We start from the raw sequence: 14,410 nt of genomic DNA, 5'->3' as shown, positions 1-14,410 counted from the left end.
AGCTCAGCAGATATCTGAGAGAGCAGTAGCCTTCAGTAACGGTGAAGAGGGGATTGTAAGAAGCCAGTGTATTTGCTTTCTGTGGCACCATAACAAGTCACCCACAAACTGGTTTCCAACAACAGAACTTTAGGGGAGCCTGGCTGGCTCAGTCAGGAGAGCGTGGGACTCTTGATCTCAGGGTCATGAGTTCAAGCTCCACACTGGGTGTAGAATTTACTTAAATAAATACTTTAAAAAATAAAGTAAAACAACAGGACTTTATTCTCTCACTGTCCTGGAGGTCAGAAGTTCAAAGTTGAGGTGCCTGTAGGGCCACACTCCCTTCTGAAGCACAGGGGGAGAATCATCCATTCTTGGCCTCTTCCAGCTTCTGGTGGCTGCAGGTGTTTCTTGGCTTGTAGGAGCACTTCTCCAATCTCTGCCTCCGTTGTCACAGGGCCTTCACCTCTTCCATCTCAAATCTTCCTCTGCTGTTCTCTTGTAAGGACACGTATCATTGGATTTAGGGCCCACTCAGACAATAGAAGACTATCTCATCTCAAGACACTTAACCTTCAAAGGCTCGTTTTCCCAATAAGGTAGGATTCACGGGTTCCAGAGCTTTGGTGTCTACCGGGGACACAAATTTTGTGTGTGTCTACCACAGTCACCAACAAGAGAAGACTGCGTCTGCCAAGCATACAATTAGCACGAAGCAGTAAAAGACTGAGCAGTCTCTTGGGCTTGCTTGTTAACCAAATGGGAGCCCGAAGTTCAAGGGGCAAAGTTATTATGGTAGCTGTTCAGAATTCGGCAGGCAGGGGCATAGCTTTTCAGGAAAATTTTACCACCATTCTGCTTCGAAAGACTGAGGAGAACACTATGTCTGATGATGACATCAATGATTCACAAGCAGGCCTCCCTGCTTCCTGTTTTGAAGGTTCCACAGCAAAGGAAAAGGTTTTCTCAGGAGACCAGGGACAAGACAGGGAGAACAGCTCATGTGCCACAGATTCCACTGGAGCCCTGACCTGTGAGGAAGCTGCTTGCTTCTCTGATGGCTTGAGCAACCCAGGAACATCCTTGAGCGACATCCTCTTACTCTGGAGGATCAGAATACAGTAACTTCAAATAGGTCCATTACACAGTCAGAATGTGAAATGACAATCTGGGCCTGTGATTATGTCACTGTAGTTTGAAAGTAATTACAGTAGCCCCTTCTCCCTGCCTTTATCTGCTGAGGACACATTCCAAGAGCCCCAGTGGATGCCCTGAACCCACAGATAGTACCGAACTCACTTGTACGTGCTATAGGTTTTTTCCTTCACATACACATTTATGATAAAGCTTAATTTATAAATTAGGCATAGTAAGAGATTAACAACAATAGCTACTAATAAAATAGAGCAATTTTAATGCTATACTATAATGAAAGTTATGTGAATGTGGTCTCTCTCTCTCAAAATGTCTTACTGTACTGTCCTCACCCTTCTTGTGGTGATGTGAGATGATAAAATGTCTACATGACGAGACAAAGTGAGGCAAATGCCACAGGCATTGTGACATGTATATCACACTGTATCGGGAAGATCATCTGCTTCTGGACTGTAGTTGACCCTAGGTAACTGAAACCACGGAGAAGGGGGGGACCACTGTACATCATGGTCTCGGAAACTATGAGTGTTGCTCTCATGGAACTGTCCCAGCAGTTTATAGAGGTAGAGAGCTGTAATAAATGCCTTTAAAAATGGCAAGCTTTGCAGTTAACAGGTCAGGAGAACATCTTGTATATGAGACTGCTTTCAACTAGTCACAAAATAGCCCTCTCTCCAGGTCTCTCCCTTCCAAACTTCCTGATATTCCTTCATAGGAGTCTACCTGTAACGAAGGTGAGTTTTGCTCACAGAAATTTAACCAAAGAAAATAATATAGCACGTGTGCAGTCTCAAGAACATCCATCATAATACTAAATTACAATAATGAAAAACTGGAATCAACCAAAATGCCCACCAATAATAGTTCTCAGGGAAACTTCCTTGATGCCTCGGGCTGTTCAATGTTTTCATACTTCTTGCTTGGTAACTATCAAAATTGTAATTTGCTTGCTGTATAAAAACAGTAGATAATAAATAAACATTGAAAAAAATTATGTTGGAGAGCTCAAGATCTATTGTGAAGGTAACACAATAGTTATGTATCATGTAACCCTATTTTTGGAAATTATATGTCTATATTTGCATGGGGAATTATATAGTAGGATGTATAAAAATATTACTTATTATATCACTATAGTTATTACATATTTGAAAATGCTTTAAAATCTTGTTGTTTGTATTTTTGATTTTTCTAAAATGGATGTTTTTCTTTTTTTTTTAATTGTTTTTAATGTTTATTTTTGAGAAAGAGAGACAGAGCACAAGCAGGGGAGAGGCAGAGAGAGAGGGAGACACAGAATCCGAAGGCGGCTCCAGGCTTGCAGGCTCCAGGCTCTAAGCTGTCAGCACAGAGCCTGACTCGGGTCTCGAACCCACAAACCGCAAAATCATGACCTCAGCTGAAGTTGGACACTCAACCAATTGAGCCACCCAGGTACCCCTGGATGCGTTCTTCTAAAATAGTATATGATTGGTCATTGCTCTTTTATTTTACCTTATAATTCTGGTGTCCTGAAGGAATTGGAATCTGACCAATGGAAGCACCAAGTTTGGTCAGACCCTGTGTCCGTAGTCAGGAGCTGGAAGTGACTAAGTCAGATGCTGGCTTGGGAGGGAATGGAAGAAGTCCACTTACTTGTCAGATTTGACCAGTTCCCCACAGCACTCAGAAAATTAGAGAGTAGCACCTCCTGAGTTCTGGCCTTGAGAAGAGCTTCCCCACTTTCCCACAAAATGTATGTAGACTCTGGTTAAAATTTGATACTTTATCCCAGGAGCAGAGGAAGGTCAGGGTAGAGCTGTATTCATTTAGTCCATCAATGAGCACATGTGGGCACCGATCACTAGCCAGGCACTGTTTTGGGCACTAGAGGTAGAGGAGAAAAGAAAGCACACAGAAATCCCTGCCCTCAAGGAACTTCCTCTGCGGAGAAGAGAAGGCAATAAATAGAGAGAGGAGAAGAAGAAAATAGCAGATAGAGCCAAGAGGACCTCAGAAATGAGCAGGGCAGCAGCACAGTCTAGGGGCACAGGGAGGCTGGGTCCGAAGAGACATCTGAGCCGAGACTGGTCAGCCAAGCCAGGGGTCGGGCAGAAGACTCCACAGGACAAAGACACCGAGCAGCACAAACTGGGCACATTTGAAAGGCCAAAAAAGAAGGACGATGTGGCCCGGTAGGTGACACTGAGACATGGTCAGCAGCCACCTCAAGTGACCACCATTGAGAATATATTCTAGGTGAACAAATTTCTTTTTTTTTTTTTTTTTTTTTTTTTTAAATTTTTTTTTTTTTTCAACGTTTATTTATTTTTGGGACAGAGAGAGACAGAGCATGAACGGGCGAGGGGCAGAGAGAGAGGGAGACACAGAATCGGAAACAGGCTCCAGGCTCTGAGTCATCAGCCCAGAGCCCGACGCGGGGCTCGAACTCACGGACCGCAAGATCGTGACCTGGCTGAAGTCGGACGCTTAACCGACTGCGCCACCCAGGCGCCCCTAGGTGAACAAATTTCATTCCAAGAGAAACAGGAAGCCACGGCATTTTAAACAGAAGAACGACACGTTCTGGTTTATATTTTAAAGGCTCATGCTCGCCACTGTGTGAGGAGCCCAGGGTAGACCACAGGATCCTGAGGAGGCCACAGCCAGGGTTGGAGCAGAGGTGGAGGTGGACAAGGAGAATGGAGATGGACTGATTCGTTATTTGTTTATGGGGTGAAGTCACCAGGACTTGCTTTCAGAACTGGATTCAAGCAGGAGAAAGATAGGATTCAGTTTATTTTGTTTAATGTTGTTTTAATTTAGCAGCTTTATTGAGATACAATTCTTATACCATACAATTTGCCTAATTAAACTACAGTTCAGTGGCTTTAAGTACATTCACAGAGTTGTGTAACCATCACTACAACTGTCTTTAGAATATTCCCTTCAGGGGGGCACTTGGGTGGCTCAGTCAGTTAAGCAGTTAAGCATCCGACTCTTGGTTTTGGCTCAGATCATGATCTCATAGTTGGTGAGTTCAAGCCCTGTGTCGGACTCTGCACTGACAGCACAGAGCCTGCTTGGGATCTCTTCTGCCCCTCCCCCACTCACACTCTCACTCTCTCTCTCTCAAAAGTAAATAAACTTAAAAAATATATTATATAAAAACATAATATTCTTTACCCTAAAAAAAGGGAAGCCCTGTATCCCTTAGCCACTACCTGCCCCCCACCTCATACTTTGCACCACATTTCATTTATCCATTCTTCCACTGATGGACATTTAGCTCATTTCTATTTTGCGGCTATTATGAATAATGCTGCTATGAAAAGTGTATGAGTTTTTGTGTGGGTGTATGTTTTAATTTCTCGTGGGTACTGCAGAATTGGTGGTTCGTATGATAACTCTGTTTAACTGTTGGAGGAACTGCCAGACTGTTTTCCAAAGCAGGTGGAATGTTGTGTGTTCCCACCAACAGTGTGTGAGGCTTTGATTCGTTTTTTTTTTTTTATAAGGGAAATTATTTTTAAGTTTATTCATTTTGAGAGAAGGAGAGAGAGAGTGAGAGCGAGAGCGCACAAGCAGGGGAGGGGCAGAGAAATGGAGAGACAGGATCCCAAGCAGGCTCTGGGCCATCAGCACAGAACCCAGCGTAGCATTCGAGCTCCCGAACTGTCAGATCATGACCTCAGCTGAGATCAGGAGTCCAACACTTAACTAACTGAGACACCCAGGCGGCCCGAGGCTTTGATCCTGTTTTATGGTCATTCTGGCTGCTGTGTGGAAAAAGGATTGATGTAGACATCAGAATGGTCATGCAAAAGTGGAGGTTATCTTAGTAGAGTTCAGACACCCCACTTAAGGTGTACTTCATTTGTTTGTTTTATGGCAAAAAGATTTTTGTGAAGAAGCCATCTTTATACCATGAATCACGTCATTAAATGAAAAGATTCCAACAGAGAGAACTTGTTAAAACAGATCTGCAGTTTTCAAATCTAGGATCCTAAAGCAAACTGGTGTGGCACTGAGTGAACATCTGTCCCCAAACAAGCTCCTGCAAGCAGGAGGGTATTTTCAGAGAAGCCACGGGAGTCAGGGGGTACAATAAAGTTTCCACACCTTTAAGCCATGAAAACCCAGGGCTCAAGTGGCAGCCTGTGGCTGAGGACTCCTGTGGCAACAGACATCACTCCTACTGCCTTTGGACCCTGCCTCTCTGTCCCAGAGAAGGGCTGGCTTTGTTCCCACTGCTGCTTTGGATAACTGGGCAAGAGTCCTGTCCCTCTGCACTTCTTTCAGTCCAGAAAGGAATGGGAAGCCAGTGTCTATCAAGCTCACAATATGACCAGCCCTGGGCGAGACGCTCCATTTGCAGTCAGTAAAACCTCTTCTGTCAAATTACCAAGGAAGAAACATTTATTTTTTCCAATTGTAGATGAGGAAAGTTTGCCCCTTTGGCTCAGAAGGTCAGAAAAGGCTTCTCTAAAGAGTTGGTATTTAAGCTGATACCAGCCACATCCAGATCAGGAGGAAGAACAGTCCACAGTAAACCCCCAAATCATTCATTAGCTAGCTCTCCACGTGTCTTCATGTTTTTTTTTCATTTAATTTTTATTTATTAGCATAAATAAGAGTAAGAAGTATCCCTCTAGAAACAAATCAAGTTTAAATTGATTGAAAAGATAACTTTGAGTAGAAATTGTCATTGTTTTTCCTTAATCTCTCCATAACAATAGTCCCCACTCCATCCCTACAGACATCCACTATCTCCCTCACACATTAGTACCATTGTCTCTGCTAATATGTCTTAATAGACGTTGGACCTGGGGGAGATCATGTAAACCAATGGCATGGCAGACAACGTGCGTTTCTATGGGCAGATGGCTCCATGAGAAAAAAGGAGGAAGAGGAAAGAGCTCTGCCCAATTCCTACTCTTAGCCTCAGTAATTGGATACGCATTCCCCCTTCCATGGGAAAAAGTAGTAAAGATGATTGGGAGAAGTTAAGTCTGGACACATAAGGATGACCAGGGAAGAAATATTCCCCACCCTCCACACACACCCAGCACTAGGCTCTGGATGTCCTGGTTCTGTCACTACATACTAATGTGACATTGGGCAAGAATGCTGGCTCTCTTCTGGGTCTCACATTTCTTCTCTCTCAATTAGAGATGGTGCTTCCCTCCTTGCCATGCAGAACTGCTGTGCGCACAGGATGAGTAAGTGTGTCAAAGGCTTTGCAGAGAGCACACACACTACAAAAAAAAGAATGAAATCTGGCCATTTGCAACAACACAAATGGATCTCGAGGGTACAACACTAAGTGGAATAGGACAGAGAAAGGCAAATACCATATGATTTTACTCATATGTGGAATCTAAAGAACAAAACAAATGAACAAACAAATACAGAAAGACTCATAAATACACAGAACAAACTGGTAGTTGCTAGAGAGGAGGGGGATTTGGGGAGATGGGTGAAATAGGTGAAAGGGATTAAGAGGTACAAACTTCCAGTTATAAAATAGATGAATGAGTCAAGGGGATGAAAAGTACAGCATAGGGAATGTAGTCAATAATATTATTATAATGTTGTATCATGCAATGATTATCATGGTGCAATGTATAGAATTGCTGAATCACTGTGTGGGACACCTGAAATTAATATAATATTATGTGTCAACTATACTTAATAAAATAAATAAATAGGGTCACTTGGGTGGCTCAGTTGGTTAAGCATCCAACTCTTGATTTCGGCTCAGGTCATGATCTCATGGTTCATGGGTCTGAGCCCCGCGACGAGCTCCACACTAATAATGCAAAGCCTGCTTGAGATTCTCTCTCTCTCTTTGCCCCTCCCCCCATAAATAAATAAAATTTTAAAAAATAATAAGATAAATAAGTAAAAAATGAAAGGGGGGGTAGGGAACTAATATAAAGCCTTGAAGCTCAAAAAGAAAAGATTACAAACACTAACAAATCATAAGGTATCACGAATGTGTGGAAGTTGCAGGCCCTTGCTTGCAGGGTCTTCCAAGAGACTAGCGGAGATGTTTTTAAAACAGTGACTGAGAGGGTCCCGTAGGGTTAGTCTACTCCTTCTACTTTTAGCTGGGAAGCTTCTGGCACCTAGCAGAACTGCTCATTGTCTCCCGGGCCCATTTTCTCCGATCGGGAGATGAGAGGGAGGGCCGTGGGTATGTGGTTACTTGTGGTCCGGGTTCCGAGAGTCAGTCTTCAGTTGCAGAAATGGTTCATGGGCAGGGAACGCACACTTTCCCACTCATTTGCTTGTTCTAATTTAAAGGGGTCTTCATTAAAGCTTCTATTTGGGCCAAGACTTTCTATCCCTCGAAAGTTGAAACTGGGGAATCCCTGAGTATGAGGGATGCCAAGCCTTCTGGGTATGAGGATGTGGAGAGCCCTGAAAAAAAAAAAAAGAATCAGCCTGAGATTGCTGGGACAGAGCAAAAGCAGAGGTAGGCCTGACTGTCCCAGGCTTGGCTGGGCCAAGCTGCCTGATGTTTTCAAGACTGAAAGCTTCCCAAAGGCTTTCATAGGGATGGATTTGGAACCTCCTGTTGCCCAAATAACCCTTCTGCGTCCACGTTACTGTTTAAACCTTCACTTGTTCTGAAACGGTTGTTCTTGGCCTTGAGAAAACAGCAATGCCTGTCACCTCTCTCTCGTCTCCTTCAAAGGCGGGGCCTGGGGCGTTGTGTGCTTCATGTTTGTTTTTAGCTTTTTATTCGGAAACAATTTCAAACTTAGGAAAAAAACTGCCAGAAGAACAGCACAAAGACCATCCCCACACCCATTCACCTGTTCTTAACATCAGTGCCCTTTGTTTTCACCTGTTCTTAACATCAGTGCCCTTTGTTTTCACCTGTTCTTAACATCAGTGCCCTTTGTTTTCACCTGTTCTTAACATCAGTGCCCTTTGTTTTCACCTGTTCTTAACATCAGTGCCCTTTGTTTTATCGTTTGCTTTCTTTCTGTATTCTATTTTCTATATTTTATTTATAAGATAAAATGCTCTGAGAGTAAGACATCACACTCATGTCCTGGAAAGTAAGACCTATTTCAAAGTGCATTACTTCAGAATAAGGACATGTTGGTGCATAGCCACGGTATACAGTCAACTCCAGCAAATCTCACAGTGATATACATGCTTTTACTTTCTCTATCATCAAATTCCAGTTTGGCAGTCGACTCCACTGTCTCCTCACAGCAATTTTTCCACCCAGTAGAGACTCCAGTCTAGGATCAGGCATGGCATCTAGTTGTCAGCTCACTGGTGTATTTTTTTTTAATTTAATTTATTTATTTTGAGGGAGAAAGAGCACGCTTGTGCGCATGCGGGGGAGGGCCACAGTGTGAGGGAAATAATGGCAATCTCCCGCGGTGGTAGCACAGAGCCCGATGTGGAGCTCCATCCCATGAACCGTGAGATCATGACCTGAGCTGAAATCAAGAGCTGGTCGCCCAACCCACCAAACCACCCAGGCGCCCCACCCCTGGTGTATTTTTAAAAGCTCCCCAGATGACTGTAATGTGAATCCATGTAAATGAATATTTACCACACTAATACATACTGAGTGTCTACCAGGTGCAAAGTATTGTGAATAAATTAGAGTCTATGATTCTTAAGGGACATACTATCTACAAATCAACTATAACATCAGATGGATAAATATTATGAAAGAATATTTGCCAAGTCTGTGGGAGGAAACTCTAATTAAATTTAACAAGCTCACTGAGAGTCTACTATGTGCCAGGCATTGTACGAACTTCTGGAAAAACAGATGTAAGAAAAAAATAATCAATGCACAACTAATAATGAATGAATGCATGGCTAATTTCAAAAGTGAGGTTTTTCAAAGGCTTTTCTTGGGGCCAGTGAGACTTAACTTTTAGAGATGAAGACATTTCAGGAGAGGAGACATCCAGAGGACAGTAGAGAGAAGTGAGTGACCATGGAGTAAGCAAAGAAGTGTACTTCATTGTGACTTGAGAACTGAGTGCGTGGGGTTGGATTAGGTTTTCTTGGAAAAGTAGGCTGAACAATGCAAGATGACAGAGTCGCTTTGAAACATAGTTAGGCCGTTTCTTCAAAAGTTAAAAATAAACTTAACATACAATCCAACAATTCTATTCCTAGGTATCTACTTGAGTGTAATGAAAATGTGTGTCCACACAAGGACTTGTAATGTTTGTAGAGCATTATTTATAGTAGCCCCAGCATGGAAACAACCCAAATGTGTGCCACAGAAGGTACATATTCATGCATTGGGGTACTACTGAGCAATGAAAAGGAATGAATGACTGATACATACTACAACATGGGTTAACTTCAAAAACATTCTGCTAAGATTTAGCAACTATGTGAAAAAAGCTAGATGGAAATACCACATACTGTATCATTTCACTGAGATGAAATGTCTGAAAAAGACAAATTTATAGACAGAAAGTAGATTAATGGTTGCCTGGTGTTGGAGTTGGAATGGGGACTAAGTACTAATGGGTACCTAGGACAGGTTTCTTTTTTTTCTTTTTTTACATTTTTATTCATTTTTGAGAGACAGAGAGAGACAGAATATGAGCGGGGGAGGGGGAGAGAGAAGGGGAGACGCGGAACCTGAAGCAGGCTCCAGGTTCTGAGCTGTCAGCACAGAGCCAGACGCGGGGCTCAAACCCATGAACCGTGAGATCATGACCTGAGCCAAAGTCAGACACTTAACCGACTGAGCCACCCAGGTGCCCCCCTAGGATAGGTTTCTTTACAGTGATAGCAATGTCCCCAGACTGGATTATGGTTATAGAGTAACAACTCTGTACATTTACTAAAAAAGTTGAATCATACACTTACATAGATGAATTTTATAATATGTAAATTATACTTGAATAAAACTGTAAAAATTAAGAAGTTATTAAAATCAGAAAGGAGATATGAATAGTAATCTTAGAAATGAAAAATATAATTATTGAAATTCTAAAACTTAACAAGTAGAAGAAACTCTGGACTGGATAAATTATTTAGAGAACTGGCACACAGGAGGATTGGATTAAGGAATTCACCAGGAGGCAATGCAGAGGCAAAAAAAAATTTTTTTTGAAATCACATTTCAGGATATAGATGAAGTGGCTGGCTTCCTCACTGACCTAACAGCAGTTCTAGAGAAGAGAATGTAGGCAATGACAGAGAAACAATATTTGAAGAGAAAATCATTGATAATTTTCCAGAATTAAAGAGAGCACACCAGTCCTCACCAGAAGGGACACTCACTCACATCTAGAGAGTTCTGGTGAAACCGCTGCACGTCAAAATAAAACAAACACAAATCTTGAATACTTTCAACAGAAAGGCAGACTGTCTACAAAGGAATGAAACTTAGACTGGCAGCAGAATTTTTACCAGTGACAATCAGTACCAGAAAACAATGGGGCACCTTCATCAAGGTGCTCTGGGAAAATAACTGCTCACTAGAATTTTACACCCAAACACATTTTCACGCTCTGGGAAAATGACCGTTCACTAGAATTTTACACCCAAATACATTCTCACCCAACACTGAGGGCAAAATACAGTTCCAAATATACAAAGAATTCCCTCCCCCACCCGGACCCCAACAGAAAGGATTATTAAAAAATGAACTTCAGCTAGAAGAAAAGCAAACCCAAAGAGAAGGCTTTGGATTTGAGGGAAAAATAGTGAGAAGAACCTGATGAAGTATCAGTGAATTGAAATAACTCTTGACTATAAAAATGATTTTTATTTTTATTTTTTTAATGTTTATTTGGGGGGAGAGAGAGGGAAAGAGTGTGCAAGTGGGGGAGGGGCAGACAGAGAGAGGGAGAGAGGCATTACATAATAAGAATCAATATGACTTCTAATGCAAAATAGCCTTTGAGAAACATTGCCTACTATGTGCTAGGGATCATGCTGCTTTCGTCACTGCTGTGTCTTCAGTGGTTGGCACATAATAGGTGTGCCATAAATACTACTGAGTGGAATGATCACCACATTGTATTGAAATAATCTGTTTACGTGTTTGTTCTACACAGGGGTAGGGACTCCGTCTTAGTTTTGTGCCATCAATATTTAGCACTGGGCCCGGCACACAGCAGGCACTCCATAAATTTAAATGAATTCAAGGATCATCTCTTCCATAAAATCTCCCTGTCTCTGCCTATAATGGCTTACCCCTTGTTTCCACTTCTATAGAACTCATAATTTGAAATACCCAATTTAGCAACTGATTACACAATAGTGTCTTTTAGTTTTCTTTTCATATTTCAAACCTTGTTTTTCCAAAAGCATTTTAGATTCCTTACAGATAATGATGTTTTATACTGTGCCTGGCACCTTGAATCAATACTTTTTGGGGGGATGAATGTCGTATTTGAGTAAATGTAGATCAGTGGTGCCAAGGTCTCAAGGGGTATCTTCATTCTCTTTTTTCAATCCTTGACTAAAGAGATCACTGTTTGGAGACGGGGTCATATGCAAAGAATGTGGACAAGTTGATGGGAGGGGCGGGAGAAGGCAGCTAGTGCCCAATTCCAAGTCTCCCTGCTGTCTTCCTTCCAGCAAAATAGAGAGGAAAATGCCTGTGAACCTACCAAAAAATGGGTGTGGGGAAGTGGAGGAAGATAGAGAAGAGAGCACGTCCCGTACACTACTGGACAGAATCTGGACCTGACCCTTCCACTAGCAGGCACGGTACTAGGAATTTATTATGAGATCAAAAGGAAACCCTGAGGCAAAAGCTACATTCTCACACTGGGAGCCTTGTATAGAAAACAGAGAGGGATGCTATTTCCAGCTATACACAAGGCACAGAAAGGGAACCTACCACAAGGAGCTCCTAATAGGGAAGCTGCAGAGGGCTAACAAAGGTCAGTGTGGTATTTTCTTGCTGGTCTTCATAAGGAAGACATCAGGGTCTGGAGAGGTTCAATCCAGTTCCTGGGAGGAGGTAGGGAGATGGGCCCGCTGACCTCCCAAGGTCTTTTGTAATCCAATAATTAATGGGGGAGCCGTACACTTCCCCACTTATGCTCTTACACACATCTGCACCCAGTTTGATAGTAAGTCCTCTGGGCTGCCTTCCAGGTCTAGTACGGTGCCAGGCAAGCTGCTGGCACTCAACAAATGGCTCAAATATTTGTTGAATGAAGGAATAAATTAATCAAGTGTTTAAATAGAGCCCGCATGACCTCCCCAGCTCTAAAGTACAATGATGAATCAAATCACAACATTCCAGGCACGATCACTTGAGCAGAGCTGCCAAAGGAAAACAGACACACACACAAACACACACACACACACACACACACACACACACACACACACACACACACACGCACTGATTCAACTAGGTTTCCCACCTTGGGAACACAGACCACCTGCTCGGCACGCAGTCTGTTGGAGTTTCCTTGGCAAGGATCCTCTCATCTGCTTTAAGGATGGTGCTTCCAGAAGGTCAAGTTACCAAGATTTAGGACCGCTCCCCTAACCGGTTGGCCTCCCAGACAAAGTTTCTGCCCGGATTCGTCCTGGGCCTCCCCTGGGTGCGTCTGCCCTCCCCCAACCTGGGGCCCCTGGACGCGCAGCTCGCCTGCCCGCAGCGCCTCACCTTACCTTGGTGAGCTGGGCGATCTTCTTGCACATTTTCACGTGCATCTCGGGATCCCAATCCATTCGCCAGTCGGTGCCACCGCGGGCATCAGCTTTGGAGCCCTGGCAAGTCCCGGACGCGTGAATTTTGCTGTTAAGGACAGAAGCCATGGCTAAAACGCGTCCGACACTCAAGGGCTCTCGCTAGTGTTCTCGCTGCCCGTGGTGTGCACGTGCGTGCGCGCGCGGGCGTGTGAGCGTGTGGGCTTCCTCCAGAGCGGTGGCACTGCAGTCCCGCCGCCCGCACCGCCGAGCGGCCCCTACTGCCCCGAGGTGTCGGCCTCTCGGCGGTCCCCGCGCCCACCCTCCCTTCTCCGGCGCTCGCTCGCTCGCTCGCTCGCTGGCTCGCTGGGTCTCTGGCTCTGCGGGCACCCGCACCCTGCGGCGACACGCCGAGGATCCGCACGTGCCGCTAGTGACCCGCGCGCCGCTCTCCCGCCCGTGCGGGTTTCGCCTGCAACAGAAGTGCTTCCGCGACGAGGAGCCGCTGGCCTTGGAGAGGTTCGCGCTGGCCCCGCGCCGGGCTCTCGGACACGTGGGTGGCGCAGGGCTCTGGACTCAGCAGCGACTGCCCCCGCCGGCGGTGCGCATCCCGAGCCAAGGAAGAATCAGAGCCGGCCTCAGCCTCGGGCGGCCGGGGCGCGCGGTCTGGGAAGGGGCCCTCGGCGATGTTCTGCGGGGCGAACGGGTGGCGAGGGACCGGGCAACCTTGATGGGCGCGCTCAGCCGGAGGCTCTGGAGCCTCGGAGCTCGGCGCTGAAGGCGGAGATGGGGGCGGGATATATAGAGAGGGGCAGGGAGGTAAAGAGCAAGTCGCGCGGTTGCAAGGAGGTACCGGGACCAGGGCGCACGGCGCGGGCCCCAGCGGGGGCTGCGGGTGGCAATCCCCCTTCCCCCATCTTGGGGAGGAGCCCGGACGTTGCGGGAGGATTGCCGGAGATCACCGAACAAAGGGAAGAAGCCAAAGGGGCGGCCGAGGAGCTGGTGACAGAAATCTGGGAAGAGAAAGCGCGGAACGCGTAGTACCAGAAGCCGCAGGAGCGAAGAGGGGAAAGTCTCAGAGAGATAGAAACGATGGTAGCAGGTGTGCGAAAGGAGGAAGCAAAGAGGAAGGGGGTAGTTGAGTAACAGATGGAGCTGAAAGTCTAAGTACACAGAGCCCAGTGAAAGGGAAGTGACTCATCCCTCTCCACACTCTTGGCCACTGGCCAACTGGAGGCAGATCTTGTCACGATTTCGAGCTTGTGCCTTTTTGTTTGTTGAATGTAAGAGTTAGCGGCCAAATTTCTTTGTGACTTGCTTTCTCTGGTTTCAAACAGTGGGCTTTGGGGAAAGTGATAGCACCCTCATCAGATTTTCCTAACATATGAATAATAGCGTCAACATAATAAGCAATTTTCATGGTTAATACATTTTATTTTAGAAACTGCCTCATATCAAGAATTTTAATAATCTTGACAAAGCAAGCAAGCTTCCAAATGGTTTCAGAAATCACAATCCCATCCCTCTACACCGCAGATAACCATACCCCTTTTTATAGATAAGGGAATAGATCCAGAAAATTTGTACAGTCAGGCAGTTGCAAAAGTAGCCCAGTTGTGTCTGAAACCAA

General features: G+C 44.8%; 1 protein-coding gene across 2 annotated transcripts in view; it reads right to left on the bottom strand.

Moving 5' to 3' along the window:
* The window catches only part of FAM184B (family with sequence similarity 184 member B), a 159,473-nt gene extending 146,028 nt beyond the window's left edge, over positions 1–13,445 (bottom strand). Inside the window, exon 1 of one of the 2 annotated variants that reach the window (XM_086705373.1) lies at positions 12,763–13,445. In XM_086705373.1, coding sequence (XP_086561499.1) covers positions 12,763–12,909 — 147 coding nt within the window. In that variant the 5' untranslated portion in view covers positions 12,910–13,445. The remainder of the gene's footprint in view (positions 1–12,762) is intronic. The other variant, XM_025922285.2, reaches the window with a different exon arrangement.
* Between the last annotated feature and the right edge of the window lie 965 nt (positions 13,446–14,410).

Source organism: Puma concolor, chromosome B1, assembly GCF_028749965.1.
Source record: "Puma concolor isolate L17-30 chromosome B1, mPumCon1.1.hap2, whole genome shotgun sequence".
Classification (NCBI taxonomy): Eukaryota; Metazoa; Chordata; class Mammalia; order Carnivora; family Felidae; genus Puma; species Puma concolor.
Note: the sequence above shows the minus strand (reverse complement) of the source record. Positions and strands in the feature narration are given on the sequence as shown.